This window comes from Scardinius erythrophthalmus (assembly GCF_964197995.2).
Source record: "Scardinius erythrophthalmus genome assembly, chromosome: 22".
NCBI lineage: Eukaryota > Metazoa > Chordata > Actinopteri > Cypriniformes > Leuciscidae > Scardinius > Scardinius erythrophthalmus.
In genome coordinates this window covers 21,917,304-21,945,269 of record NC_138242.1, presented here as the reverse complement: position 1 = coordinate 21,945,269, position 27,966 = coordinate 21,917,304, and the positions used below count along the sequence as shown (strand labels likewise).

The following is a 27,966-nucleotide window of genomic DNA, read 5'->3' as shown; positions in this document are numbered from 1 at the left end:
TTGGTTTCCAATCAAACACCAACTACAGGGGGCACCAGATGCCACCTCTATGGAGTGTGATTGAGTGGACGGACACGCTTGACAGATTTGGAATTACAACTGGAGTGTGTGATCAAAGTTTTAAGGCTGTGGTCCTGTCTGCCTTTAAACCACCGTATGTCTCTATTGCTCATGCACAGGGGTCACAATTACATAACTGATCTCTCAGAAAAGCCACATGGATTCATTGGTTGTGAAAATTGGCTGATAACTCCAGTGTGCTGTAAGCTGATTAATGATTAATGTGCAGCTCTGCCACTTAAAAGACAGAAAAGGTCAGCGGCTCTGCCAAAGGGTACGAGGTCTCAAAATATTACTGAGAAATGACACGGCAAATGGAAGGAAGGAAAGGTTGTCTTCTCAAAGGTTGTCCCACCTGTGATTCATTTCTTCTGGTTATTTATGTTTTAATAAATTCATTTTAATGATGTGAAATGAAAGGGAGAGTTCACCCAAAAATGAAAATTCTGTCATTTTTTATTCACACTCAAGTTGTTCTAAACCTATACAAGTTTCTTTGTTCTGTTAAACACAAAATACTATATTTGGAAGAATTTTGGTAACCAAACAGTTTCTGGTCCCCATTGACTCCCATAGTATTTTTATTTTATTTTTTACTATGGACCAGAACCTGACAGGAAGAAATTATTAGCAAGTGAACTTTTGGGAAAACCAACATTCGTTTCCTTCCTTCATCATTTGCTGCAGGTTTAGAACATCATGAGGGTGAGTAAATAATGAGCGAATTTTTATTTTTGGGTGAGCTATCCCTTTAAGTAGAAAAAGTAGCAAAAATTGTGCTGCTATAGTGACCTAAATATATATAATGTAATTACATATAACTGACATATGAAAAGGAAAGAATATAAAACTCCAAAATGGATGATGCTCACTGACTTCAATCACTCATTAGGTGGAGCTGCATTTAGAATAAAATAGATTAGTGAGTGAACAGTGCCATCCAGTGGAATATCAGTATCACTGTCTTAATCAGTGTCTAAGTTAGTACAGAGCACACAATATGATATAATAATCGATACATGAATCATCAATAAATAAGTGAATACATATACAATACATTATAAATATATATATGCAGAAATATAAATAAATAATAAAAAAATATCACCTTTTTCCCAAAGATTTCTTGAATTTATTCAAATTTGTATGTACACACAGATGAAAATATCAAATATATTTATGCAAAATTTAGGACATAGAGCTGGAAGACAAAATATGGGCAGAGGTTTGGTAAGGCAAGCTCTTTTGAACACATTTTCAAATAGATTAATAGGCAGTGTAATTAAGACTTCAAATCGAGCCAGATTTTATAATATAATAAGAATTCTCATCATGAAACACACAAATTAGCATTGCAACACTGCAAATGATTGGGTCACAAATTTGTGGGATGTGAACAGTTATACATACAGACTCTGTCAGGAGCAGTGTCATGCAAGACCATCATACACAGTTTATCAGAATTCAGTGAATGATTACTAAAAGTGCAGCACTTATATTATGTAAATATACCAATGTGTACTCAGAGAAAACATAAACTGAAGATATCAAAGACATAAAGCACAATTTAATATCAAAATCTGATATTACTATTACAACACTACACCTATAAAATGACTGAATTTTAAGTGCGTAATAGCTGCACTACACTGGCAGTTATTTGGTGAATCGAAAATCACAAGTTCAGTGGGTGCTGTTCATCTCCCGAGTGTGTCTTCATCATTCTAATGTGATTACTTCTGACTCAAATCCCACCAGTCGCTCTAGGTACCTACCAAATAGAGTGGATATCTAAGTAAAAGTCATACCTACATCAGCTAAAGTAGCGATCACTGTGGTAAAACAGCAGCGCTATGATTCATAAGGCCCAGCCTTTCACAGTAGCTTCCTCAAAGCAAAGTCTCCTCCATCCGGATCCTTCAGAGAGAGGGATGCTGCGCTATTTTCAGTGTCAACCCCTCCATGCTTATAAAAATCAGCCACTAGAGGGGGTATTTTACTAATTTTCTCACTGAAGTCTGTTATGTTTCTTCCCCTTTTCCCTCTTCCTGCTTCGGTTCGGAGTCTGAAAAGCTCTGGCTCTTCTCTCCATCATTCCCTGACTCTGAGAGTGAAAAAATTGTTTTGTTAGTGAAAGCAAAAACAGAAACAAAAGACAGATGGTTTAAAAGGGTAACTCTCCCCAAAATGCAACCTAGGGTCTTTTTGTTAATCTACCTGAGGTGAACTTTTGTTTAAAAGCATAATTAGAATGGAAACGCCACTTTTAAGTTTGACTGTATTTTCGTTTTCGGTCAAATTGCCTTTTGAATGGGCGTGCTTGGGGCACTTCTATGATAGCATCAAAAATCGCTATTTTTAAAACACTAACTGTGCATTCACACCGAACGCGAATAGCGCGTCAAATTCGCGCCTGCCGCATCTAGTTATACGCTTGACCACTTTTAGTGCATTCGCGCGTAAAATCAAAAGTTTCAATCGAAATTTACGCGCGTCAGAGGCGAAAGTTTCGAAACCTGTTGGCAGCCATCTTTTTTTAGATGTTTATCGAGCATTAGCATTAGCATTAATCGAGAGAGTCACCGCTCGTATATGCTCTGGAGAGCAGATACAGCTGCGTAGGGGACATCGTCACTGTACTCGGGTCCACCAAACCCTCCGGAGGGTTTCAGGAGTTTCACAATTTGCTCCAGGAGGTAAGTTTGGTGGACCTAACGGTGAGGACGCTGACGAGGACAGCGTAGGCCGTATAAGCCTCGGCCTCGAGTGGTGGTCGCTGCCTGACGAGCCCGCGCTGTACAGCCCGGCGCGAGGTTCACCCTCGCCCGCACCCACCTAATCTGTCATTTATTTTTGTTTTGATAATAAATGGAGCCAGCCTCCAAAAGTGAAACCTGTCCTGTGATTTTTTTAAAAAAATTTATACACTAAATTGTGTTTGTTGTCTTTACATTAGATTAATAAAGTTTCATATAATCTAGAATAGATATGGAATAAATAGCATTCAATAAAAAATGAGTATTTATCATATTGAAATCGAGTTTTTATGTGAAAGATTTGCTTTTGTTGTGCATTTTAGTCATATTACAAAATAATTTATTGAGGCCAAACATAAAATAACATTATAAACTGTCACTTCACCACGTGACAGCAGCATGCAAGCAGGCTCCTGATTGGTTAACGTGGCGCGAATTGACGCAGAAGTTCAGATTTTTCAACTCGGGCGGCAGACGCGAATTTGCGTCAAACGCGTGAATGCACAAATAGCCCTAATAAAATCATTCGCGCTTAACGCGCCAGACGCTCAATTCGCGTCATTCGCGCGAACTTGACGCGCGAATGAGGCGTATTCGCGCGAACTTGACGGGCGAATGAGGCGTATTCGCGTCTACCGCGCCGCGCTCTACGCCCCATTCGCGCCGCAGGAATTTTTTACGCGCGGAACGCATCTTTGCATTGCCTTAACATTGAAATCACTCGCGCCTGACGCGCTGTTCGCGTCCATTGTGAACGCACCATAAGAAGGCTCGACACAACATGAAACTTTGCTCGAAGTATCACCAGAGGCTCTTCACATGAATTCGAGCATTGAGAACATTGTTTGTGTACACAGAGTTTACTAAAAAGAACGATTTTGAACAACTCACTGTAGCTGTGTCCGCCGGCATTTCGACAGTCAAAAATAGTCGATCTCCGAATGTGAATGAACTGACTCTGAATTTTAGTATTGCTTCTTATATGAGGATCCTTTTTCAAATACAAGGTCAATATTGATTTTCACTAACAACAAAACAACAAATTATCCGTGAATTTATATGGAACTAAGCTTTAGGAGCTTTCCATCTTAACTCTCCTCCCTGTTACGTTGCATTCGGAGATCGACTATTTTTGACTGTCGAAATGCCGGCAGACACAGCTACAGTGAGTTGTTCAAAATCGTTCTTTTTAGTAAACTCTGTGTACACAAACAGTTCTCAATGCTCGAGTTCATGTGTAGAGCCTCTGGTGATACTTCGAGCAAAGTTTTATGTTGTGTCGAGCCTTCTTAGTGTTTTAAAAATAGCGATTTTTGATGCTATCATAGAAGTGCCCCAAGCACTCCCATTCAAAAGGCAATTTGACCGAAAATGAAAATACGGTCAAACTTAAAAGTGGCGTTTTCATTCTAATTATGCTTTTAAACGAAAATTTGCCTCGGGTAGATTAACGAAAAGACCCTAGGTTGCATTTTGGCGAGAGTTACCCTTTAATGAAAACTAGGGAGCTGTTGTCCAACAAGAGCGGATACTCGACACCCTACGGCAGGGCAGGATGTTTAGCAGTTGCTGCAATGCTTTTTCTCAAGGATGCCCTCAGCTAACAGGCCTATATTTGATAAAGCACATCCATGTTTGTCTTGAGCTAAAAACTGGAGTGGGAAGCCACTAACAGGCCCTCTAAACTCTCTAGTTTGCCCAAAGCAGGTTTGTCTGATACATTATTCATGGCCAGCCTGCCTCTCAGTGCCATATTACATTACTGCAGTGTTTTGATGACACTCCATGTTCTTTCTGAAGGAGCAGTGATAAGTTAAGGGGACTTTACTTACCTGCTTTGCTGATATTGAGCTCAGACAGAGTTTGGGAGAGTCCACTAGCATCCAGCCCGCCGGAGGTTCCCAGTATTTCGTGCACAGCATTGCGTCTGCCGGTCCTTGCAGAGGCGATGAAGTCTTCATATGTCACCTCGACATCAGTCATATCTAATACATTTCAACATAGCAGTGCCTGTGACAGACAGAGATGGTTTTATTTGGTCAAACACAGATCTGCTGTGGCATGCAGATGCCTTGCAAGTCATTAAGTAGAAAAAACTCAACTGACTATAATAAGTGCACTTAGTTCACCCAAAAATGAAAATTATCCCATAATTTACTCACCCTCAAGCCATCCTAGGTATATATGACAGCATACTGAACCTAATTTAGATCGTACAGTCATTACCTATAACGAAATTAACTTTTTTATATTTATATTAGGTAAATTCTATATCAAAATTACCTAAAGTTTTAGAGAAGGTTGTTTTATCCCAACTTGTTCTATACATGCGAATGCTGTTATAGATATTTTCCAGTAAGATTTTAAGTCCCTTCAAAGAACAGAATCTGCCCTCCTTAAGGTGTTTAATGATACTTTATTAGCAGTTGATTCTGGAAAGGTAGTTATCTCGATCTCAAAGCTGCCTTTGATACCATTGATTATGAAATTTTAGTGCAGCGTTTGGAAGATGTTGACATTAAGGGTACAGCCTTAGACTGGTTTTAATCATACTTGAAGGAAAGATCATTTTCGGTTTGCATTGAAAATTTGTGTTCTACATCAGCTAAATTGCATTGTGGTGTGCCACAGGGTTCCATACTTGGGCCTATTTTATTTTCGTTGTACATGTGCCCTTTAGGTAGCCTGGATGCCAGCCGAACTTAGCCCCGCCCCCACAACATTTTTAGGTCGGGAAGTTCGGTCTGGACTTGACCCGTTGTGGAGCAAACCAGAGCTGCTCGGACCAATCAAATTGTTATGGCGGGCTTTTTACGATGATGGACAGATGTTCAACAGTAACGTAATCATCCACATCACCAAAGAGCGATTGGGTTGAATTTGTTTACAACAAAGATGACTGCCGCTGGAGAATTGAGATTTCACGAGTTCACACTTACATATATTACTCAGATAGAATAAATGCATATTTGGCGTGCTGTCTGAGGAGAGGACTCCGGGATCGGTATTTGGCCCAAACCCAAAGTACTCCCCCCGTATTCCTGGCTGTGGAAGAACAAGCCAAGAGTGAGTGGAGGAATGCTGAAAACTGTCAAGGAATGTTAGGTGAGTTGACAGAGTGAATAAATATATGTTTCCTCTCATGCTGATAGGGTAGACATGGTAATTGTTTGATGACAAGTTGATTGGATTGATTATTGGAACGTGCTCCTCCTGAACTTTGTTTATGAAACATCATGTGTAGATTCCGCCATCACGTCTGTTAAAGAAGAAATCGACAGCGCATTATTTTTAAAAGAGGAACAGAGAACCGCGATCAAGGCATTTGTCGAACGGAAAGATGAATGAAGAACATACGTCACTTACTCCGTTGCTCTGATTGGTTGTAGGTCTATCCAATTGAGTGCAGAGGCATTTTGTTTCCTGGTTCCGTTGAAACACGCCCCTTAATCACAGCCCAATGGAGCAGTATCAGACTCATATTCTGACTAGAATCTGAGTATGACGACGTCAGGCGACCCTTTAGCCTAAATTTTTCATAAATACAATATTATGTATCATTTATACGCAGACGACATTCATTTGTATATTCCAATAGTTCCGAAAGGCTCTCAATCTTTTGATGCACTTGTACAGTGCTTAGGTGAGATTAAAGCCTGGTTGGCGAACAATTTTCTTCATTTTAAGACTAATAAGCCTGAGTGTGTTGTCTTGGGACTCTCTTCTGTCTCTAAGGGAATTGTAAGTAGGTTGGACTCTATGTCGATAAGTGTTTCAGATCATCTCAAGAATTTGGGCGTTATCATGGATTCAGGTTTGGTTTTAGATAAACAGGTTACAAGTGTTGTTAAGGCTGGATTTGATCAACTCGTACTATTTCTAAACTGAAACCAATTCTCTCCTTTAAGGACCTGGAGACTGTTATTCATGCATTCGTATCATCAATCATTGATTACTCAAATTCTATACAGTATATAGGTATATCACAGGGTCAATTATCTCACCTACAATTAGTGCAAAATGCTGTGGCCAGACTTTTGACTTGTACAAAGAAGAGACAGAGAAATACCCCAGTTTTGGTTTCTTTACACTGGTTTCCTGTAAAATTCAGAATTGAGTTTAAGGTTTTGTTGATGGTTTTTGAAGTGTTCCATGGTATTGGCCCAAAATATATTGTTGACCTTTTGATACCTTATCAAAATACAAGAAATAAGATCTTCTAGTCAGATGATTCTTCATGTTCCTAAAAAAATCAAAGGGTGATTGGGCCTTCTCAATACGTCATGAGTCGGGTCTTCTGCCGGAAATAGACTCACGTTCGGCCATTACCGGAAGCTAGAGATTACAGTTTATAAAGCAATAAATATGGATATTTTTCTTACAAAAATGCATTGCTTCGCTTCAGAAGGCCTTTAATAACCCCCTAAAGCCATATGGATTACTTTTATGATGGATGGATGCAGGGTTTTTTTGGCTTCAAAATCGAAGGTCCCATTCACTCCAATTATAAAACTGGCAAGAGCCAGGATATTTTTTTAATATAACTCCGATTGTGTTTGGCTGAAAGAAGAAAGTCAAATACACCTAGGATGACTTGAGAGTGAGTAAAGTATGGGACATTTTTGGGTAAACTAACTCTTTAACTGAATAGTTTTTTTCTTGAGCGCAAGAAACACAAACAACACTCAGTGCTGATTAAAAATTATATTTTACTTATAACGTAATTATTAAAATTATTTACTGGCATACTACTATATTCGGCCTGTGTTTCTCAAAATATGTTTTATTTGCCTTTATGCAATGATGCATTTTTTACATTTGGTTATAAATTAAAATATAGTGTAAATTATGAAATGTATATATAAATGTTTAATAATTTGTTTAAAATTGTAAATATTTTACATGTTTTCAAATGTTTAAAATATTTCTTTGCTAAATTTTTGTACTTCATTCCAAAAGAATATATGCAACAATCTAGAAATTATACAGCTACAATGTACGCTATCATTTAAAAATTAATACATTTTTTTTTAAAGAAATTAAACCTATTATTCAGCATTAAATTGATCAAAAGTAACAGTTATAACTTTAAAATTGTCTAATAAATGCTGTTCTTTTGAACTTTCTATTAATCAAAGAATCCTGGAAAAATGAATCATGGCTTCCACAAAAATATTAAGCAGCACAAATGTTTCCTGAGCACCAAATCGGCATATTATAATGATTTCTGAAGGATTATGTGACTCTGTAAACTAATAGCTACTGAAAATTAGCTTTGCCATTACAGGAATGCATTACATTTTAAAATACGTTCAGATAGAGAAATTAAAAAAAAAATATTTTAAATTGTAATAATATTTCATAATATATCTTGTATTTTGATCAAATAAATACAGCCTTGGTGAGCATAAGAGACCTTTGGAAACCTTTGAATGGAAGTGTTACTCCTTAGATTCACAAATTTCAAACTGATTTAATTACTAATCAGTGTTTGAACAAAGACTGTTCTAACTATTAGGAATCCCAAACAACAATGTAAAGACTATACAAGGAGCCATAATCTGTCCTAGATAAGAAGATAAGCATGGATAAGGGACTGTTTATTCTGTCACACATTTGTGATCTCATGCATTTCTAAACTGTCCTTCTGGATTTCTTATCTGAGACACCTCTATATGTTGTCTTGGGGAAAAAGTCCCATAAAATGTTTTAATGCTCTGATCCCAAACACGTCAAAACAGATGTGGCACAAATCGGCGAGATTATCTAGAATTTTGTGGAACTAAATATCATTCATGAGATGCAAGGACAGTCTTCCCTGAGCTCAGAGTTATATTTAGCCCATGCTATCATCTCAGTACAGTCATTCTCAGGTGTTGCCTTCAAAATGGTGCAACTGTGTGGTGAAACACCCATAATGAGGTCATCATTACAGGGCTGTTCTTACAGTTTTAAAAAATAGCATAGGATTTCACATACTCCATTTATCCAACTAAAAGATTTACTTTTCCATTCTCCAGATTTTGGCTGCTGAATAAGTGAAATAATAATAAAACAATATGTGTATTATTTTAACGGTATGCATAAAATGGTGCCCCTATTTTGCTTTTTCAGATATTATACCTTTCATGTAGTGTGTAATTTAGCTGTTTGTGAAAAGGTCTGCAATTTTTTATATATCAAAGTGCTTGATAAATGGAGTTATTGTTTCCCAAAAGAAATAACTGATTCTGAACTGCCTGAAACAAGTTGTCAGTAATTCCAATCTTACTTCCTGCACAAACATAAGTTTGCAACAAATCTGCATAACGTTCTATGCCTATGTTCTTCATTGGCTGCCTGCAAACAACACCCACTTTGACCTGCCCGCAAACACTGTAGTTGTAACTGAGGCCTAGAAGAGTTTGTTTCTTGTTGTCAAAATGTCATGAAGACGCTGTTTTCTGCGCTGCGAAAGCAAATCCACTTTGTTACTGTTCATTTCACTACATACATACAAGTGCTGAAGAAGTTTCCAGAGCTGAAATTCAGATGGGCGTTCAGTTTCCAACACCGTAAGCCGTAGACCAATCACAGCAGATTAGGCCCATCTGACCAATCAGAGTAGAGTAGGCTTTCAGAAAGGAGGGGTTTAGAGAGACTGAATCCTTTGATCGAACCATTTCAGGCACTGTGATAAAAGAGGTAATGCTGCCATATTGAGAAAATGAAAGTTTTTATTTTTCTATTGTAAGAGTCCTCCAAAATAAAACTAGGAACCTTTAAAATAGCATAATAGGGTGCACATACTTTTTATCACCACTGCACTAACCATAGTATCATATCTATTAAAATGTGTCTGTCTGTAAACACCAAATGAATTGTCTATGTATTAATGGGAAAGAGATGTAATTTAAAGCTCACTTGGCACAGGAGTTCAGGTCTAAGTCCAAAGAAATCAAGATGGACTTGAGTGAGCACCTCCTCAAGGCAACATTGACAACCTTGCAGAAGAGTTTTCACACACTTTCCCTGCCTATGCCTCAGAAACCTCTGTGGAATCCACCAACCCACCCCCTGAAAAAGTTTGTGCAACAGTTTGGACACAAAACAGCCCAAACAAACCGACATAGCAATAAAGGTTGCCATGTACAGCAACCCTACACATTGTACCTAAAGAACAAGACAGAGCCGAAGAAGATCGGGAGCAGAGATGCGTGTGCCTCTTTTTTTGCATAAGGTGCACACCACTGATGCTTGAGTCCTGGGATAGAACAGGTTGCAAATCTTAGAAAATAAAAGTTTATGTACCAAGGAATTAACTTGATATATAAAATATAGGCCTAGTGTTCAAGATAAATTATTGAGGATGAACACAGAATTTGATTTCACGCAATTTTATAAATGGTTTCAAAAATATCTGATGGTAAAATATGCATTTCTTTATATTTCAGTTTAAAGTGCAACTGAATTTAATTTGATTTTAAATTTAATTTCAATTTAATTGAAGTATTGAGGTATGATCTGAGAACAGGTGGTACACCTGAGTGATAATGCAATTTCTATCTAATACTAATATCTAGAGTCAAATAAAATAGTCATTTACATTGTAGTTATCATTTTGGATTAATTTGAAAACTTTTTTGCGGTTTTCAAAACTAAAGGCAAGTTGTGTGACCTGTCCTGTTATTCCTATGTTTCAGGAATCAGTCCCACTAATCAATCCAATTTTGTCCTCCAACAAGCACTCTTCAAATGAACCACTACAGTAATATGATATTAATAAATTATAATTAAAGTTACAATGTGCAACATAATAAGGGTGAGATAACTATAACATTCATAACTATACCCTTCAATGCCTTAAACTCAGAATATAAATTACCTTATTAACTGAAACCAAACTGAAACTAGAACACATATCTGGCTAAATGTATTGTTGTGATAGGCTATTCTAGTTCTTCCAATGTTTAAAGGAATACACAATCTATTCATGACAATTTGACAGATTTGTGTATAGAGCGTAAAATTCACTAGTTTATATGATGTAAAATTAAGAAAATACAGAAATATAAACGTTTGTGGGGAAACTCGTCTCGTCCTTGACATGTCACGTGCATTAGACAATAACATCAAAACATAGTATCAACATGGCATATCCAAATATGACAGCTACAAGTGCAAATCTCAGTGGAGCAATTATTTCATTTACAGCACAACATACGGCGTTTGAGCTTATATGAATGCACCGGTTATATAAATCTGACAGGCTACAGCACAGATGCTAATGAAACAGGGTCGCGCGACTAAATCTATCCTAGAATGCGATTAAGAAAGCTTATACAGCCGAGCGAATCCGCAAATCGTACCTGTTTTAGGCTAGACGTTTTTCTTCTCGTCAAGGCTGTGCAGTTTTGTCGCTCTTGTTAATACTTCAGTGGGATGCATGCGACGGTGCTGTCAGTGGTGCAGCTGCTGCCTCAGTTCATGAGTCTGCATGAGAAGAAAGGGATGACGTATGCGCGTTCCTGAGTGCTGATGATATGCGAGGATTATCCAAAGCCCATCATATCTGCTTACGCTCAGTAGTGGTGAGGAGTTTGATTCATTCGAATCTTTTGAACCTGTTCACTGATTTACATGACTCTTTGTTTTGGGTTTCATCGTAGGCTAGGCTACTCCATTAGGTGACGACAGTGAGTCGTGAGTCGTCGACAGTGAGTCGTCGACGACAGTAACTCGTTCACTTTTAAACGTGTATCGGTCATTCATTCATTCATTCATTCATTCATTCATTCATTCATTCATTCATTCATTTTTTTTTTACCGCACACTTTCTCTCCTTGTTGAAACTAATTGCTTTTCATGTCATGCCTGATTCACTGACTCTAGTTCTCGAGAAGTCACGCTGTCAAAAGAGAGGGAATTTATGAAAATATTAATCGTATGGAAGTGAACGAGAAAGATTTGTTAACTTTTTTTTTTTTTTTTTTTTATGTAGCCTACATTTAAGAAAAAAACAACACAATCAAAAGGCTATTTGACACAGCGCCATGTTGAAGTATAGCGTGGGGACAATATCGACCCTGGCAAAAAGTGGTGGGGACATGTCCCACCCGTCCCACCCGCAAATTACGCCTATGAGCAGGCCTATGTCATTTCAAATAAAACATTTCATTGAGTAAATTCTGGACAGTGCAGCTGTTGTTTGACATGCAATTCCTATCACACAAAGCAGATGTTCTGGCATTCTAACCCACTAGTTCAGTATTTAAAAGGGCTCTATTGTTCGAGATTTCGTCCAGACATGTTGATTGTTGCTTCCCAGGGGCTTGTGAATAAGACACTTAAGAGTTTAATAGCAGAGGAATGTGGTGCAATATGGCATCTCATTTGCAATAGACTCAATTGAATCTTTTGCTTTTGCAAATTGTAGTTTTGGTCTGGAAGTTTGCCAGTATATAAGAAGAAGAAAAATAACTTAGGCCCTATATAAAAAAAAAAAAAAGAAAGAAAAAAACAATGTGCTGAAGTAATTACACCTTTAGAAAATATTTTTCAAAAAAAAAAAAGCATGGAAGATTATTAATCTTTCTGTAGCCTACATTGTAATGCACAGCCTGGTCGCCTCCCACGTTCCACCTAGCGGCTAGATGCAGGTACTACACAGCGTTTATTTCTGCATGGAAACGGGGAAACGGGAAAAGACCAATCAAAAACAAGGATACTAGCATGTGGAGGGGCCGGCTACCTAGAAGAGCCAAGTTGCTACAGCATCGTCCTTAGTGTCTTACCAAGCAGGAAAGATGGAGGAAATAGAAGGTAAAGCTTTAAATAAGCAAAAGATGCATATGTAAATATATTGTATTTTGTGTATCTAACCTCTAACACTCAGTCCGTGTGTTTGTATATTGGAGAGCCGCTTTGGTTTATTCAGCGCTGTTGTTTGGGGTTATCACCACGGAAGATAATGACGTTTTGTAGGAAAATAATGACGTTTAACTGTTATTTTAGGGGCTATAGGGTATACACACACACATTATATATATATATATATATATATGTAATATATATTTGTTGTGACATTTGATTCAGCAAACTTGATTCCATTTCACTAAATTGTTCTGGTGTAACGTTAGGTCTGTTTAAACATAAGAGAAAACAAGGTCAAATGCTTTACATACCATTCAGGATTATTTTTCATTTCTCCCTACAAACTGTCATTCTTCAGTTCCTTCCTTCAGCCGCTCTGTTGTTTTGCATGGACTGACATGATTGACCTATTTTCACATACAGCTGCTTGATCTATTCTCATTTGTTTAGCTAATCCAAAACCACTGTATCTGAGTAAGCTGGCTGCATAGACACACCCAAACAGACTAAACTACTCTTTGATCTATTATTTTTGTGTTTGTTATGTATGTGTTATCATGGTGATCTGTTTCTATTTCTATTTTCTTTTTTTGTCTTCAGAATCTCCTCCTGTTTCTGAAGACCTGGTGCCCTGCAAAATATGTGGAAGAAGTTTTTTTTCGAGGGTGATTGTAAGTATGTCTTTATAGATGATGAACTGACAGCTGATGGTTGATATAGATTATTTTGCCATTCAAATGTGCTTGCAAACATTTAAAAAAATCCCTACAGAATGTAATATATTAATTAATATTCTGCTATATGTTATCATATGTGCTTTATTATGCGTTGCCTAGCAAGGTACTAGTATGTTACAGTACGTACACTACTGTACAAAAGTGTTTTTAAGAAAGTCTTTTATACTCACCAAGGCTGCAATTATTTTATCAAAAATACAGTAAAAATATTAATATTGTGAAATATTATTACAATTTAAAACGACTCTTTTCTGTTTTAATATATTTCAAATTTGTATTTATTCCTGTGACAGTAAAGCAGAATTTTCAGCATCATTACTTCAGTCTTCATTGTCACATGATCCTTCCGAAATCATTGTAATATGCTGATTTGGTACTGAAAAAAAAAAAAAAAAAAAAAAAAAAAAAAAAAATATATATATATATATATATATATATATATATATATATATATATATATATATATATATATATATATATATATATATAATTTTTTTTTTTTTTTTTTTTTTTTTTTTTTGATAATTTTAATGACAATGCTCAACATTGTCAATGCTGAAAATAGTTGTGCTTAATATTTTGTAGAAACAATGATATATTTTTTTCAGGATTCTTTAATGAATAGAAATTTCAAAAGAACAGCATTTATTTGAAATATGAGTATTTTGTAACATTATAAAGGTCTACGCTGTCTTTTTAAAAAAATAAATAATTTAATGTATTCTTAATTAAGAAAAGTAAAAATGTCATTCAAAAAAAAAATTTAAACAAATTGTTACTGACTCCAAACCTTAGTGTCCATTACGTGTTGCCTAGTAATATACTAACCAATTATATTGTTGTGCAGTTGCTATATCAAGATTAGCAACAAGGCATGTATTTCTCACAGGTCACTATGTAAACACAAATCCTGGTATTACCTTGTCAGTAATTACCTTGTGCAGTGCTATCACAGTTTTTTCATACCCGCAAACCTTATTACCTGTTGTAGAAAAAACATGTGCCGATCTGCCAGAAGACAGTGGCAAAGAGAAGGAAGGTGTTTGACTCCAGCAGGCAAAGGGCAGAGGGGACCGATATTTCTACAGTCAAACCCATAAAACCAAAGGTGAGGAAACAACCTGCAGTGGCAAAAGTGTCATTCCCTACACATCATCTTAGTATTATTAGAACAACATAAGTAAAAAGGCAAATAATGCATTCATTTTACTGGATTTCATTACAGTTTCCAGTACTAGTTAATAATATCTAACAATAATACTACTAATAAAGGTATTTTTGTAAGGCTAGTTTACACTGCTCCAACACACAAACATCCAATGAGTGTCTCGAAACTTGGGTGGTCTGGTATAATGATTTTGTTTTGATAGTGAACCATTGAGTCATTGAGTGCGTTTAGTTGGACATTCTTAACCCGATTTTGCCTAACAAGCTGACAATGCATATCAGTGTTTCCCCTACCATTATATAAGGGGGGCGCCCCGCCCTCCTAACGGCTCCCCCCGCCCCCCTTGGAGGTCAAGTAAATTTGATTTGATTTTCTTTATAGCGACATATTACAATTTGTTATTTTATAAAAAAAAAAACCTAAATGGCCCTTAAGTAATATGTTATTTATCTTATTTCCACGATGGCATGTCTTTTCTGTCTGTGTTTACAATTATCCCAATGAGTGCGCACACTCACACACAAACAAACACTTGCGTCACATACAGTTGAGCACTAGCGGACAGAGAGCGCGCGGCTGGAAATGTGTCGCTGAACTGAAGATGGCAACACTCGCTCTACTGCGAGTAGCAGCCGGAGTAGCTCTCCTGCTCCAAGTCTAACGCCCGTTTCACATATATTTCGTTTGCGGTGAGTATTTTTTTTCCGTACCCATAACAAAGCTTTCACACTGCACGAGGATGCAGTCCGTCGATGATCGATCTGTTCCAGTTGCGGTGCGTATACAGCAGTGCAGAGATCGTTTCTGCACCGAGTCTATTTCTGCTGTGCTGCAAACGCTGAATTAAAGTGACAGGCAGCGCATGTTTCGTGGTCAAAATGAACACCGATTGACCTGAAAATGTAGTAATTTCACCATAAGTGCGATTAATTAAATAAAATGTAGTAATCTCACCATAAATTTATTTAATTAATTTCTACTTTTTTCACTTTAAGACTGAGTTAAAGCAAGGAAAACTACAATTTACCTCAACAAGGCGACATAATGAACAACACTCGTCTTATTCGTGGAGGTGGAAAAACAAACTCTTTGTGACATGCAAGATTTATTGTATTAAAATTTAAATACAAAAGATTTTAATATAAGTACATGGTTAAATATTTTACCACTTGCTTGAGTAACTTAATATATAATTATATAGAAGTAATGTATTGAATAATACATTGTTTAAATTGTGTTTACGTGAACGCGCGTTCACAGCAGTGGTGCGTCTGACAGGATTATTCTCTCCAATAAATGCATCATAGAAATAAAAACTTCTCATAAAAAAAGCCCATTTAAAATTTATATATATATATTGGTTAGTATTTATAAATCTTTTTTTAGTTGTTAGTTAAAAAATAAAACTATTTAAGCTCTGGTCCATTAATATTAACAAATACTTCTATAAATTTAACAAAGGTTATTTGCAAAAGTCAATTTTAAAAATATTTAAATATGTTTATTTATTTTTTAAAGAGATATCTTATGTTAACATTTTTTAACTTTTACAAACCATTACCCTCCCAGACAACCAATTTATGTGACAGATAGATAGATAGATAGATAGATAGATAGAAAGATAGATAGATAGATAGATAGATAGATAGAGATAGATAGATAGATAGATAGATAGATAGATAGATAGATAGATAGATAGATAGATAGATAGATAGATAGATAGATAGATAGATAGATAGATAGATAGCGTCTGTGTCAATTTTCCCCAAACCAACCCCCCCCCCCCCCCAAACCTGTAAACCTAGGGGAAACACTGCATATGGTTGTAAACGTTTTCCTGTTTTACAACTAGATTTTTTGCCTCTTCTTACCCTGATTTTGCCTGGAATGTAAACGCGTTAACCTGCATTCTATTGGCTTATTGAAGTGTGCATGTGTCATATGTGACAGGAAACGTCCTTATTGTGGATTTAAGCGCATTTAGACAGAGCAAGCGTTAATCGGTAGGGCAGGAGGAAATATATTGATGCTTTGGGCATATGCTTTTATCCAAAATGACTTGCAGCACTTTCAAGGTATTTTTCTATATTATATTAAGAAAAATAAATTATTTGTTATGTATCAAAATACATCAAGGTTCACAAGGTGTATTAATTCAAAACAAAGAGCAACCTAAAAACCAAAAGTCCCTAGCAATCTAAAGAAATCTAAAATTCTATAATAAATAAAAAAAAAAGTATAAATCTTGAACTTCTTTTTTTTCCACTTTTTTTGTACATTTGTTGATTTGTGTCCAAATTCTTCCTGACCGTGACCATAGACCTCAATTTACAAGCCTCTTGTCCTCCATTAATTGTTCAATTTTTTTGTATTATTATTATTATTACCGTAGATTTGGTGTGAAGATTCCTTATTACTGATTTTTGCCAGTGTGTGTGTTTCCTGGGAATTGCTAGCGTCATTCTTTATCAGTTGGTCTAAAGGAATATCATGTATGACTGCACCCATACCCTCATGTTTGTTTGGGCAGTGTAAAAAGGACAGTTGTTTCTCAGCTTTCTTGTTTGAAATGTTAAGTGAACATGCCTTGGTTCGGAACAGTCAAACTCTGGTTTGGCCTCAAGCAAGAATATCAAATGTGAAAAAGACCTCGGTCTCACAAAAAGCCTCTGTTCAGAAACTTTTCCTCCACGGCTACCCACATATCTACCCTGATGTCCTAAAATATTCTGAAACCCCTTTTGATTATGTTTCAGTTTCAAGGTTCTTCCAGCAGCTCTAAGTCTGATAAAGTAAGTTGAATGTTTGACTTTGTTTATTTTTTTTCTCATAACTGAATTTTGTGTCTCAACATGTCACTTCTGATATTAAGGCGTCAGTGTTATTTGTTAACACTGTATTTGTTAAAAACAGTGGTTCCCTTTCATGTTGATCACTTCAACGTTCGTCGGAGGGATCCGACAGAAATGGGATCTTCGCAGATAGACTAATCTACTTGGAGAGAAACTAAACAAGCCAATGCACATTGACATGTGATAATTGCGCCAGTTGCTTCTATCACGCAGTGCAGGTATATAATGAGCAGAAGGTGCAATGCATTGATAAAGCATGACCTGATAGTCAGGTTCCTGAGGGGGGCAAGGAGACTAAATCCATCTCGTCCCCCCTCTATACCCTCTTGGGACCTGTCTCTGGTGCTCAGCACACTGCAGAGACCTCCCTTCGAACCGCTTAAGTCAGCAGAGCTAAAGATCCTGTCTCAAGGCTTAAGGCGCCTCACTGACAGATATATGTAGACCTGCGGGCTGGTCTACACCCAACACGTTCGCTAGATTCTATAGCCTTCATGTAGAGACAGTATCCTACCCTGCTTGGCTAGTCCACGTTACCTCCCTCCGGGCAGGTCGTGGCTTCCGCAGCGTTCTCCTTCCCCTATGAAGGGCACACTTTTCCAGTGTTATCCAATGTTCTCACTGAGTGGGTATTGCGGAACATCAGTGGCCAGGACTCCCTGCATAAGCTTCTGCCCCTAATAAAGGGAGAGAAGTGAGGCTTATGCAGGGCACTGGAAGGGCCAAAAACATGGCGTGTTCGACGAACATTGGAGTGACCGACATGAAAGGGAACGTCTCGGTTTCGTATGGTAACCCACGTTCCCTGAAAGAGGGAACGGAGACGTTCGTCCCGTCGCCCTGTTGTTGTACCATCGCTGTAGACGGCCGGGTCCCAGGCTCAGCTCCTCAGCGAAAACCAAAGATGTGTTGCACCGGCTGCTCATTATATACCCACACTGCGTGATAGAAGCAGCTGCCGCAATTATCGCATGCCAATGTGCATTGGCTCGTTTAGTTTCTCTCGAAGTAGATTGGTCTCTCTGCGAAGATCCCATTTCTGTTGGATCCCTCTGACGAACGTCTCCGTTCCCTCTTTCAGGGAATGTGGGTTTCCATACGTAATCGAGACGTTTCTTTTCGAAGTGGAACTCCACACTGTGCCTTGGATTGACGCTATGGGGAACACCAGTGTGACCGGTGTCTGAAGCACGTGTGTGCACAACAATTTCATTAGCCGTCGACAGTCCATGACGTCATCACTGGGGCGCCTGGTGCAGCATGGAGGAGTGTGTATTTGTTCCCATAACATCAATCCTAAGACGCAGTGTTGAGTTCCACTTCGAAAGGGAGCGCATCAAGTATCAGGAAAGGGAGTCTCCTGCGTCTCGTCCGGTGATGACGTCATGGACTGTCTTCGTCCAATGAAATAGTCATGTTTACACACATGCTTTAGACACCGGTTACACTGGTGTTCCCCATAGCGTCAATCCAAGTGTTGCACGATATACCGGTACTAGAAAGGTATCACGATACCCTGCTTTTAAAAATGTTATGATTCTTAATTTTATTAGTACTGGTACTTTAAGAGTGACAGCTGTATTTCCTAATGTGCAAATATGATATAGACTCAAAAGATTAAATAGAGCAGTAGGACCTTGATGGACAAACAGTATACCTTAAATCTATCTATGCAAAAGCTAATTCACAATGAGCCTACTTCCTGGAACTCCACCTTTGATATGGTGGAAGGATTCTGTATACAGCAACAAGCCGCCTGTGCCATTTTGGCTGAAAATCGGAAGTAGTAGCATCTGATGCCTAAGGACTCTGAAATGGCAACACTAGAATTTGTTAGAGAGGTCCTTGGCTTCTAAGCAGCTTTTCTGATGTTTTAAATGGAGAGAAAGACCCCACATTGTCTTCTGGGTTGCCACTCAATTGGAAACTATGTTCCTTACCGACAGTGAAGGAAGGAGAAAGCACTCTTTCATGTGAAATGAAAGAAAAAATAAGACTTCAGACTTCACAGCAAGATATTAAAGCAGACTTAGACACTGTTCTAGACCCAAGATTTAAAGAGAGCGTTGTTACCATGGAGGAAGAGGTGAAAGCAGTACTTTTACTGAAATCTGTTGAATCTTCACTACAGCAAAAGAATGAGGCCTAAGCACAGAAACAATATCAGGAAGGGGCAAAAGAACCTGCTCTCCACCATCAAGTTTGAAAATATGAAGTCATTAGTGGCAGCAGGTGGGGCTGAGGGATTCCCCTGATAACCAATTTACAAGTGAATTCTTGTTGTACAAACAAATGGCAGGGATAAAATGCTTCTGAATACACACTTAGCTGGTGGAAGAACCATGCAGCCCCCATGTCAACTGCTACCTGTCCATGTCTTGCACATTTAGCCAGCAAGTGCATGTGCAGTCCAGCCTCAAGCTGTGTTTAGCACATCAGGTTTTATCATTAGACTGATAAATGATAAATGTGTTCAGCACATCAGGCTTTATCTGCACATCAGACTTTATCATTAGACTGACTGAGGAGCACTCTTATTTTCCTTGCTAAAAACCTGGAAATGGCTAAAGAACTGTCCATAAGTCCAAGAGAGAATATGACAGAAACAAAGGTTCAGGTTTTCACATATCCATGTTCTGGTGACAAAAATCTTTATATTGTGAACCAATGTTTGTTTAATTAAACATAGCTATAAATCTCAGCAGTTGCAACAACAATATTTTTTTTGTTAGACCCTGTAGCTGACATCAAAAACTGAGAAACTTTTTGTTTATTAATAACAACAACAACAAAACGTTGTTATCTATTATTTATTTACTTTTCCTGATGTTTTAGGTTTTTGCCATAGTATCGTTTAAGTATCTGTATCGTGCTATTTAAGTTAGGTATCGTATCGAAGTCAAAGTTTTGGTATCGTGACAACACTAGCGCAGCACCTCGTTCCCCTTCTCAGGGGAGTCATGGTTACTGGTGTAAACTGAGGCGTTACATGTTGTAATGATGACAAAGCTGCTTGCTTTCAAACTTCTTTATTACCAGAAACTAAGCATTTCAGTAGATTAAAATAATTAACCATGATTAATTTTGTGATTCCAGATGTTTCAAGAACTACACGTTCTTCTGTAAAACCAACAGTTGAGGGGACAAATTGAGAAATGTTGGTTACATGTTGTTCATTATGATTTCAGTCAAATAAATGGAATAAAGTTGTAATCATTTTATCACTTTTAACTGATTTCAATTTGCATTCACAATGTATAGGTACTATATTAGTTATCAGACAATATTATTATTGTTAGTTTTTTATTTAATGGTCATTAGTGGATGCATATCCGCCAATATTTGGATATTTATTGTTCATACACCTTTACCCTATTCTTACATTTTACTGTTGCCATTATCTAACACTTAATTTTTTAAATACTTATGTAATACATTATAAATCACAATCTTAAAACGTATATCTAATTTTTACACGTATGTTTTTTAGTTTTAAGTGTTTTTGTTTTCCATTTTCAATTTACAAAAGTATAGAATAGACCATTTTGACCCTTTATCATTTTCAAAGCATGAAAATATTTATCAGAATTAAAAAAATGGTACATAACTACATTGTAAGTAATTAGTTCATTTATGGCCCCCTTGGAGGTTATGTAGTAAGTGATATAGGAAATTTATATTATCCTTTTAAACTAAATGTTTGCTTTTAAACAGCCTGAACCACCCAAGAAACAGTCGAATTGGCGCCGAAAGCATGAAGAATTCATTGCCACCATTCGCGCTGCCAAAGGCTTAGATCAAGTCATAAAAGATGGTGGACCCCTTCCTCCACCCCCTCCTCCATCCTATGATCCAGGTTAAAAAAAAATAATATTGACACTTGAAATAGTCAAAGTAATATCAGTAAAAACATTAACAGCTATTGACTTTTTCAGATTATATCCAGTGTCCATATTGCCAGCGACGCTTCAGTGAGAATGCAGCAGATCGCCACATCAAATTCTGTAAGGAGCAAGCGTCCAGAATCTCCAACAAGAGCAAGGTTCCTGGAAGTGAGAAAGCCAAACCCCCAGCTAGGATTCCGGTGAGGTTTCACTCACTGTGAACATCCCTTGGGATCAGCCAGTGGTTTATTTAAGTTTATTTAGGGGGGAAATAAACAGTGCCTTGAGTGGGTTGATATAAACATTGCATGTTCCTGTGTCTGCAGTACAAACCTCCACCACAAAAGAAAGCAAACTCTCCCGCTGTACCTATTGTGTCCTCTCGTCTACCTCAGCGCTCAGCCTATGGGCAGGGTGCTGGCACAGGTATGAGTTGCATCCCTCAATGTTTTCCTAACATTATTTCAGTGTAGTGAATGAAAGTGAATGGAAATTCTGTCGTCATTTACTCACCCTCATGTCGTTCCAAACCCGTAAGACTTTCGTTCATCTTTGGAACAGAAATGAAGATTTTTTTTAAATAAAATCTGAGAGATTTCTGTTCCTCCATTAACAGCTACGCATCTACCACTTTGACGTTCATAAAGAGATCATAAAATGAATCCATATGAATTTAGGGATTAGATAAATTATAGCTTTATATGATGAACATTGAATTTAGGCTTTTATTCACGTATAAATATCAAATGTGCTGCGTAATACACGAGAACTAACCTCATTGGTTCTTGCGGAAGCTCAAACGTGCTGCGAAACACCAGGAATGAACCTTATTGGTTCTTGCAGAAGCTCAAACGTGCTGCGTAACACGAGAATTAACCTCATTGGTTCTCGCATGTCAAGCAAGCATTGAGCTTCTGTTGATCATATCTGATGTGTAGGTTCATGAAGGTTTATATGTTAATAAAAGCCTAAATTCAATCTATTCAGCATATAAAACGATCGTGTCCCTTTATTTGAATGTTTTCGAAAAACTAAAAAAAAATTGAAATCTTGCCTCGGCAACTAACTGAAATGAAAAAGTTGAAGTACTGATATATAAAATAAATAAACTATTACAGTATCTCAGTGATACTAAAATAATACTGGCTCCTAGAAAATGATATATGTAAGGGCCTGAACCTGTTCCTAACACAAAGCAATTTTATGGTTGCTGTAGACTTGCAATACAGAACATGAAATGTAGAAATTATACTATATAATCATATTAAAATAAGGACATCAAAACCCCTTTCCCCCTCTCCCTCCACAGGGATTCCCAGCAGCAAAACCTCATCCACTGGCTCAGTGAGGAGTTCATCATCAGGATATTCTCCATTACAGAACAACTCATTCGACTTGAACAGCCCTCCCTCAGAGTGAGTCACTGACTAATCCTGTTTTTTGACATTATCTCCAGGCTTTTAAGACCATCATTGCACTTGTGTTTGCAGAGGGAACGTGAAACCCAAGGGCATGGTTTTGCAAAACTCCCTGAGAAGTCCACCTTCTGGTATAGGGATGAATAAGAAGAAAGTCCAAAATGCAGATAATTCAAGGTATGATGTTACAAGTATTGCTGCACAGCACTGCTACATTCTTGGGACTGATGACGAATGCAAATGAAATGGACTGACTGGTCCATCAACTCCTTAATGTCCCTATTCAAGCACAACACTTGGGTTCACTGCATCAGTTACAAATGGTCTATAGTTTTCCATGTTTTAGGCCAGTTTTCCTAAATCATTTTTGGTTGCAGTTTTGTTTTGAATAGTCGACATCGACTCATTCACATCTTGATCTTGTTTATAGGAATGATGTGAAGAAAGAACATGAAAACAATTACTCTACAATAGGCACCAAGTTTTGCCATGAGTGTGGGACCAAGTACCCTGTGGACTGGGCCAAGTTTTGCTGTGAGTGCGGAGTGAAACGAATGTACATTTAAGTAGTACAAATGATAGAAAGACTGACTCACTGTAGCTGCATAAAACTGAGCGTTCCTTTCCAACCCACTAGTGTACTTGGCAAAATCCATGTGCTGTACAAACATTTCACTTGTAATCTGCTTCTGTTTCTGTAGACTGAACCCCATCTCACCCTTCTGCTCAGTTTTTTGATGTTTAATGAAAGTGCAATATGATTGGTTACTGCTACAAAAGGAGTATTATCACAGTTAAAGTTATGATTTAAATTGACTTTAATTGATCTAGGCCTTAAAATGGGACCATAACACAAAATCCAACCATTCTGATGTTAACAGGGCAATATCTTATTGTAGTGTCATTGAGTTAATTATTTATTAGAAAAAAAAAATTCGGTTAAATGTTTCCTGTTAAATGCATTGACTACGGTTCTTTCGCTGTGCAATCCAGTTTTGTATTTCACTTAGTTTTTATACGTGTTGTTTCGTGTGTTTTTAACAGTATTCAACATGAAAACATATTGTAGAAATTGCCATTGTTGTATATTTATTAGACATACAGTTCATCACATCTTTTCAACCTTGGTTTATTTAATCTCTTTAACATATTCACACATTAACGCAACATTCAAAACTTAAAGGCAACTGAAATGAAATGTCATGTCACATCCTTCCAGAGCGTGCACCATACTACAATATTCAAAAAGGACTTTACTATGGTATTTTATAGCTTCAGAGTGCTGAACTGCTGTTCAGAGTGAGTGAAGTCAAGGAGCTGGTGTGTGTTTGTGCTGATCTCAAACTCGCGTGTATCTTGAGCATCACTCTGCACCTTGTTATGCTTGTACTACTGCTGCTCTGACCACATCACAGCTTATGAATACATGCTATATGGACAGAAATTTTACCGTTAAATAATTGACTGGTAAAAATGGCTCCTGAATTGAAGTGATCCAAATAAATAAACTGGTAAAAGCTCAGGTTGTGTCCTGTTTGATGTGTTTGTCAATGCCCACCACCCTCCACCAATATCATATACTGTACAATAGATGAGCATATAACAGAAGATGATGTTGAAAAACCTTTATTTTAAAAGTTACGTTTATATAAAAATTACAACTAATAAAAACTTACAAAAAGCAAGAAATTGTTAAATAATAAAACCAATTTTAAAAAAGTAACTGCAAAATAATGTTTTTTTTTCATCAGTCTGTTATAATTCATAAATCAAAAAGTAAACATTTAGAAATTGACAAGAATGCAGTGAAGTATATATAAAAAATAATTTGTCATTTTTTTTAATAAAAATAACATGGAACTGGTAATATATTATTAAATAAAGCTAATAAATGTATTCATCCAAGTGCAGTGTGTTGTATTCGTGTTTTCTTATTCCCAGCGAAATAACTGTAACGAGTTAGCTCAAAGGGGAAATATTAATAATAACTCATAACTTATTAATTATGAATATTTGGGTCAGTTAATTGGATTAACTTGATGTAGCTAAATTAATATTACAATCAATTAATCAGTTCGTCCAACAAACTCTTGATTATTCATTTATTCTAAGAAAAGCGTATCTTTCATGGCCACAGAAAAATTATTTCTTAGCATGTACAGCGCTTAGAGCATGTAACAAGATCAAGATCATAAAATAAACTTTGTTGCAAGCAGAGAATCAGAACCAAATACATATTGTGCACAAGTTTTACTAACTAAATCACAAACATAACTAATCTAAACACACATACATACATAGGAAAAATTTATAGAGACCAAACATGGCATAGGTGACCATTGATTCTATTGTAAAATACACAGCATCAACAAAATAATAGTATTAAAAGATATTACACAAGACAGTAAATCATTCACAAAATGTTCTGGGATGCATCTCCTTTTCATGGCGTTTCTGGTACCCTGATTTATGTTTTCTTTTTCCCGACATTTTTCAGTCAGTCAGTCTCCTGCTCTTCCACCAAGTTCATCTTTAACTTAAGGCAGCTGCCAACTCAACTCTGATTGGTTGAGGGGGTGGGACTTACAATTTTATAGGGTCCATCTGATGTTTGTCACTGACTGCATAATTAATAAATACTTAAGATCGGACTAAACCGTTTTTAGGGCGGTAAGAGAAGCAGATATTTGGAAAAAATATTTAACCAAATTGCATGTTTTTGTGGTTTTCATTTAAATCTCAGGCATACAACTAATATGTATTAGTTTTAGTATAACTGCTGGATTTTGTGGGGCCCCCTGGGCAGCGGGGTTGTCACCACCTTCCACCCCACTAGTGACGGCCCTGTATAGGGGAAGTGACCCTAAATAGATTATGTACCATATAAGCCAGGGGTCTCCAACACGTCGCTCGCGAGCTACCAGTAGCTCGTGGCCTGATTGGAGGTAGCTCGCCAAGCGCTGTTCACGTATTACGTCTTTTGCGCGCTCAAGTTCGTTATTTCAAATAATTGAAGCGACGCGCTCATTTTTCCAGGCGCAGCGAGTCAACATGAAGAATGGGATTGCACCCAAACAGTACGCGTGTTTTTTTCTTCTCAATCTCCGTAAATAAATCTTGTACAGAGCTACAGCAAGCGTTTTTCGGTGGTGGAAATCCATTAGCCACTAAATTTTTTTTGTCGTTGTGGAGAGCGCAGGGCTTGGTTGCATAGCAATGACAGACGCCAGGGGAAAATCGGACCGAATTTTACTATTAATAATAAAAGATAAGCTAATGTGCATTCATTGTGAATGTCAGTAATTTATCTTTTTTGACTCATTATTTTTATAAAACTGATTTAAAGGCTGAAATATGCAAGGTTTATCTTTATATAAAAACTTTTTTGTCAAAACTTTATTTTAACTTGTAACTGTTAGTAGATAACATGTTGCAAGAAACTCCTTTAACATCTGGCCATCATTTTTAATGTTATTATTTTAATGTTTATGTAAACAAAAAGTGCATATTGATGCTAAGTTTATTTGTTATTTGCTGGTTTTTGACATAAAACTTGGTGAATGATTTCATTGTGTAGTATTAGTACTTTTTGAACAGGATTCTGTGATAACCATGATCATTTTGGTCTCTATAATCATGAAATAAAATTGTCATGCCATTTCATCTCTGGTTATGATGTTATGATCAACTAAAATCAACTAATTATGTGTTTTTTACAGTATAATATGCAAAGTACAATTTTCTATAATTTTTTTTTTTTTATCTCTGATTCTGTTATTTTCTCTGACATTTAAGGGTGACATATATAGGCCTACAAAAACTATTTTAGGTCTAAAACAGTTTGGATAGTTGTTAATATGAGAGTTATGAGACATTATTTAAGGTATTTAAGTATTGTATTACATGAGTAGCTCTCGGCCACTTTCATTTTTAAAAAGTAGCTATCAAATGAAAAAAGGTTGGAGACCCCTGATATAAGCCCACCTACTGTTATATCTATTTTTTCAAATATAACTTTTAAAGACATTGGTAAATAAAAGGCAACCGGAAAAGATTTGCTTGGTATTTAAAAGCAAATTTAAATTAGCTTTTAAAATCAAGGGTTTACAAGGACCTGCTCTATTAATAACCCACGAAACAAGGAACCTTCAAAAACTTTCATTATGTGTAAATGTGACTGCTGAGTAAAAAACAAACTCAGAGTTAGCTACCACAGAGGGGGACCTGGAACGTGATTGCAACTGCTCATGCCTAAGATTTTTTGGTATCAGGCCCAACAGTTGTTGACTGAGACCCTGTGTGTACAGTTGGCGAGCCTCTTAAAGGAGAACTCCAGTCAATTTTAACATTGAGCTCATTTTTTTGTACATTTGGAGTGCTGTCAATACAGAGAACAACGACAAAAATCTGTGAATCTGACTGCAGTAGATGTGAAAGATATGTATAAAAATGATGTTATTTAAGCCAGCGCAAATACCTGTGTTTACATCCTGTTTTCGGTTGAAGTCCAAAGTAGTCGATTGCCGAGTTCACGCGCATAGGTTTAGTTACCTATGATCATGCGCGTGAACTCGGCAATCGATTACTTTGGACTTCAACCGAAAACAGGATGTAAACACAGGTATTTGTGCTGGCTTAAATAACATCATTTTTATACATATCTTTCACATCTACTGCAGTCAGATTCACTCGTGTTCACTCAGAAGGAATCACTCACATTTTCTGTGCACTTGTAATGACACATCAAGGATGTTAAGAGGCTAAAAGCAGGTTTAGTACTTGCCCCATTGAAGTCAACAGGGTGCAAATTTTTAAAATAGAATAACTCGGTGTAGGCAACACCGATTTTTGTCGTTGTTCTCTGTATTGACAGCACTCCAAATTTACAAAAAAATTAGCTCAATGTTAAAATTGACCGGAGTTCTCCTTTAAGACTTGGGAGGCGTCACATTGCGTTTAAATTGCTGTAATTCACTGTATTTAGATCCTCCTCAGTCATCTCTTGCTCGCCTCCAGATGGCTCAAAATGCAGCTGCAAGGCTGTTGACTATCACTCTTAAATTAGGGTTTTTATATTTGTAACAAGCAGAACTCCTTTTTGGTGGTAAATAGAACCCTTTTTATAAGGTCCCATAAAGAGCCATGCTTTGAGAGTGCTATTTAGGACCTTAATGGTGTTATAAATAACCTTTTCAACAATATTTATTTTCATTTATATTAGTATCTTCATTTTATTAAC

At 36.9% G+C, this 27,966-nt stretch overlaps 2 protein-coding genes across 4 annotated transcripts; one reads left to right on the top strand and one right to left on the bottom strand.

Moving 5' to 3' along the window:
• Positions 1-1,169: 1,169 nt before the first annotated feature.
• pkia (cAMP-dependent protein kinase inhibitor alpha) lies at positions 1,170-13,144 on the bottom strand. 2 transcript variants are annotated; one of them, XM_081352186.1, is made up of 3 exons: positions 12,980-13,144; positions 4,649-4,826; positions 1,170-2,164 (listed from the first exon to the last, which is right to left on the bottom strand). In XM_081352186.1, exons 2-3 carry the CDS (start codon positions 4,797-4,799, stop codon positions 2,082-2,084), a joined length of 234 nt encoding a protein of 77 aa, XP_081208312.1. In that variant the 5' UTR covers positions 4,800-4,826; positions 12,980-13,144; the 3' UTR covers positions 1,170-2,081. The 2 variants fall into 2 exon arrangements, with proteins under 2 accessions (XP_081208312.1, XP_081208311.1); XM_081352185.1 differs by lacking the exon at positions 12,980-13,144 and adding an exon at positions 11,165-11,519.
• On the top strand, positions 12,495-24,636 carry zc2hc1a (zinc finger, C2HC-type containing 1A). 2 transcript variants are annotated; one of them, XM_081352182.1, is made up of 10 exons: positions 12,495-12,617; positions 13,269-13,339; positions 14,397-14,513; positions 17,330-17,365; positions 21,140-21,281; positions 21,361-21,509; positions 21,636-21,735; positions 22,619-22,724; positions 22,800-22,904; positions 23,158-24,636. In XM_081352182.1, exons 1-10 carry the CDS (start codon positions 12,602-12,604, stop codon positions 23,291-23,293), a joined length of 978 nt encoding a protein of 325 aa, XP_081208308.1. In that variant the 5' UTR covers positions 12,495-12,601; the 3' UTR covers positions 23,294-24,636. The 2 variants fall into 2 exon arrangements, with proteins under 2 accessions (XP_081208308.1, XP_081208309.1); XM_081352183.1 differs by lacking the exon at positions 17,330-17,365 and having other exon boundaries at positions 12,520-12,617.
• The last annotated feature ends 3,330 nt before the right edge of the window (positions 24,637-27,966 follow it).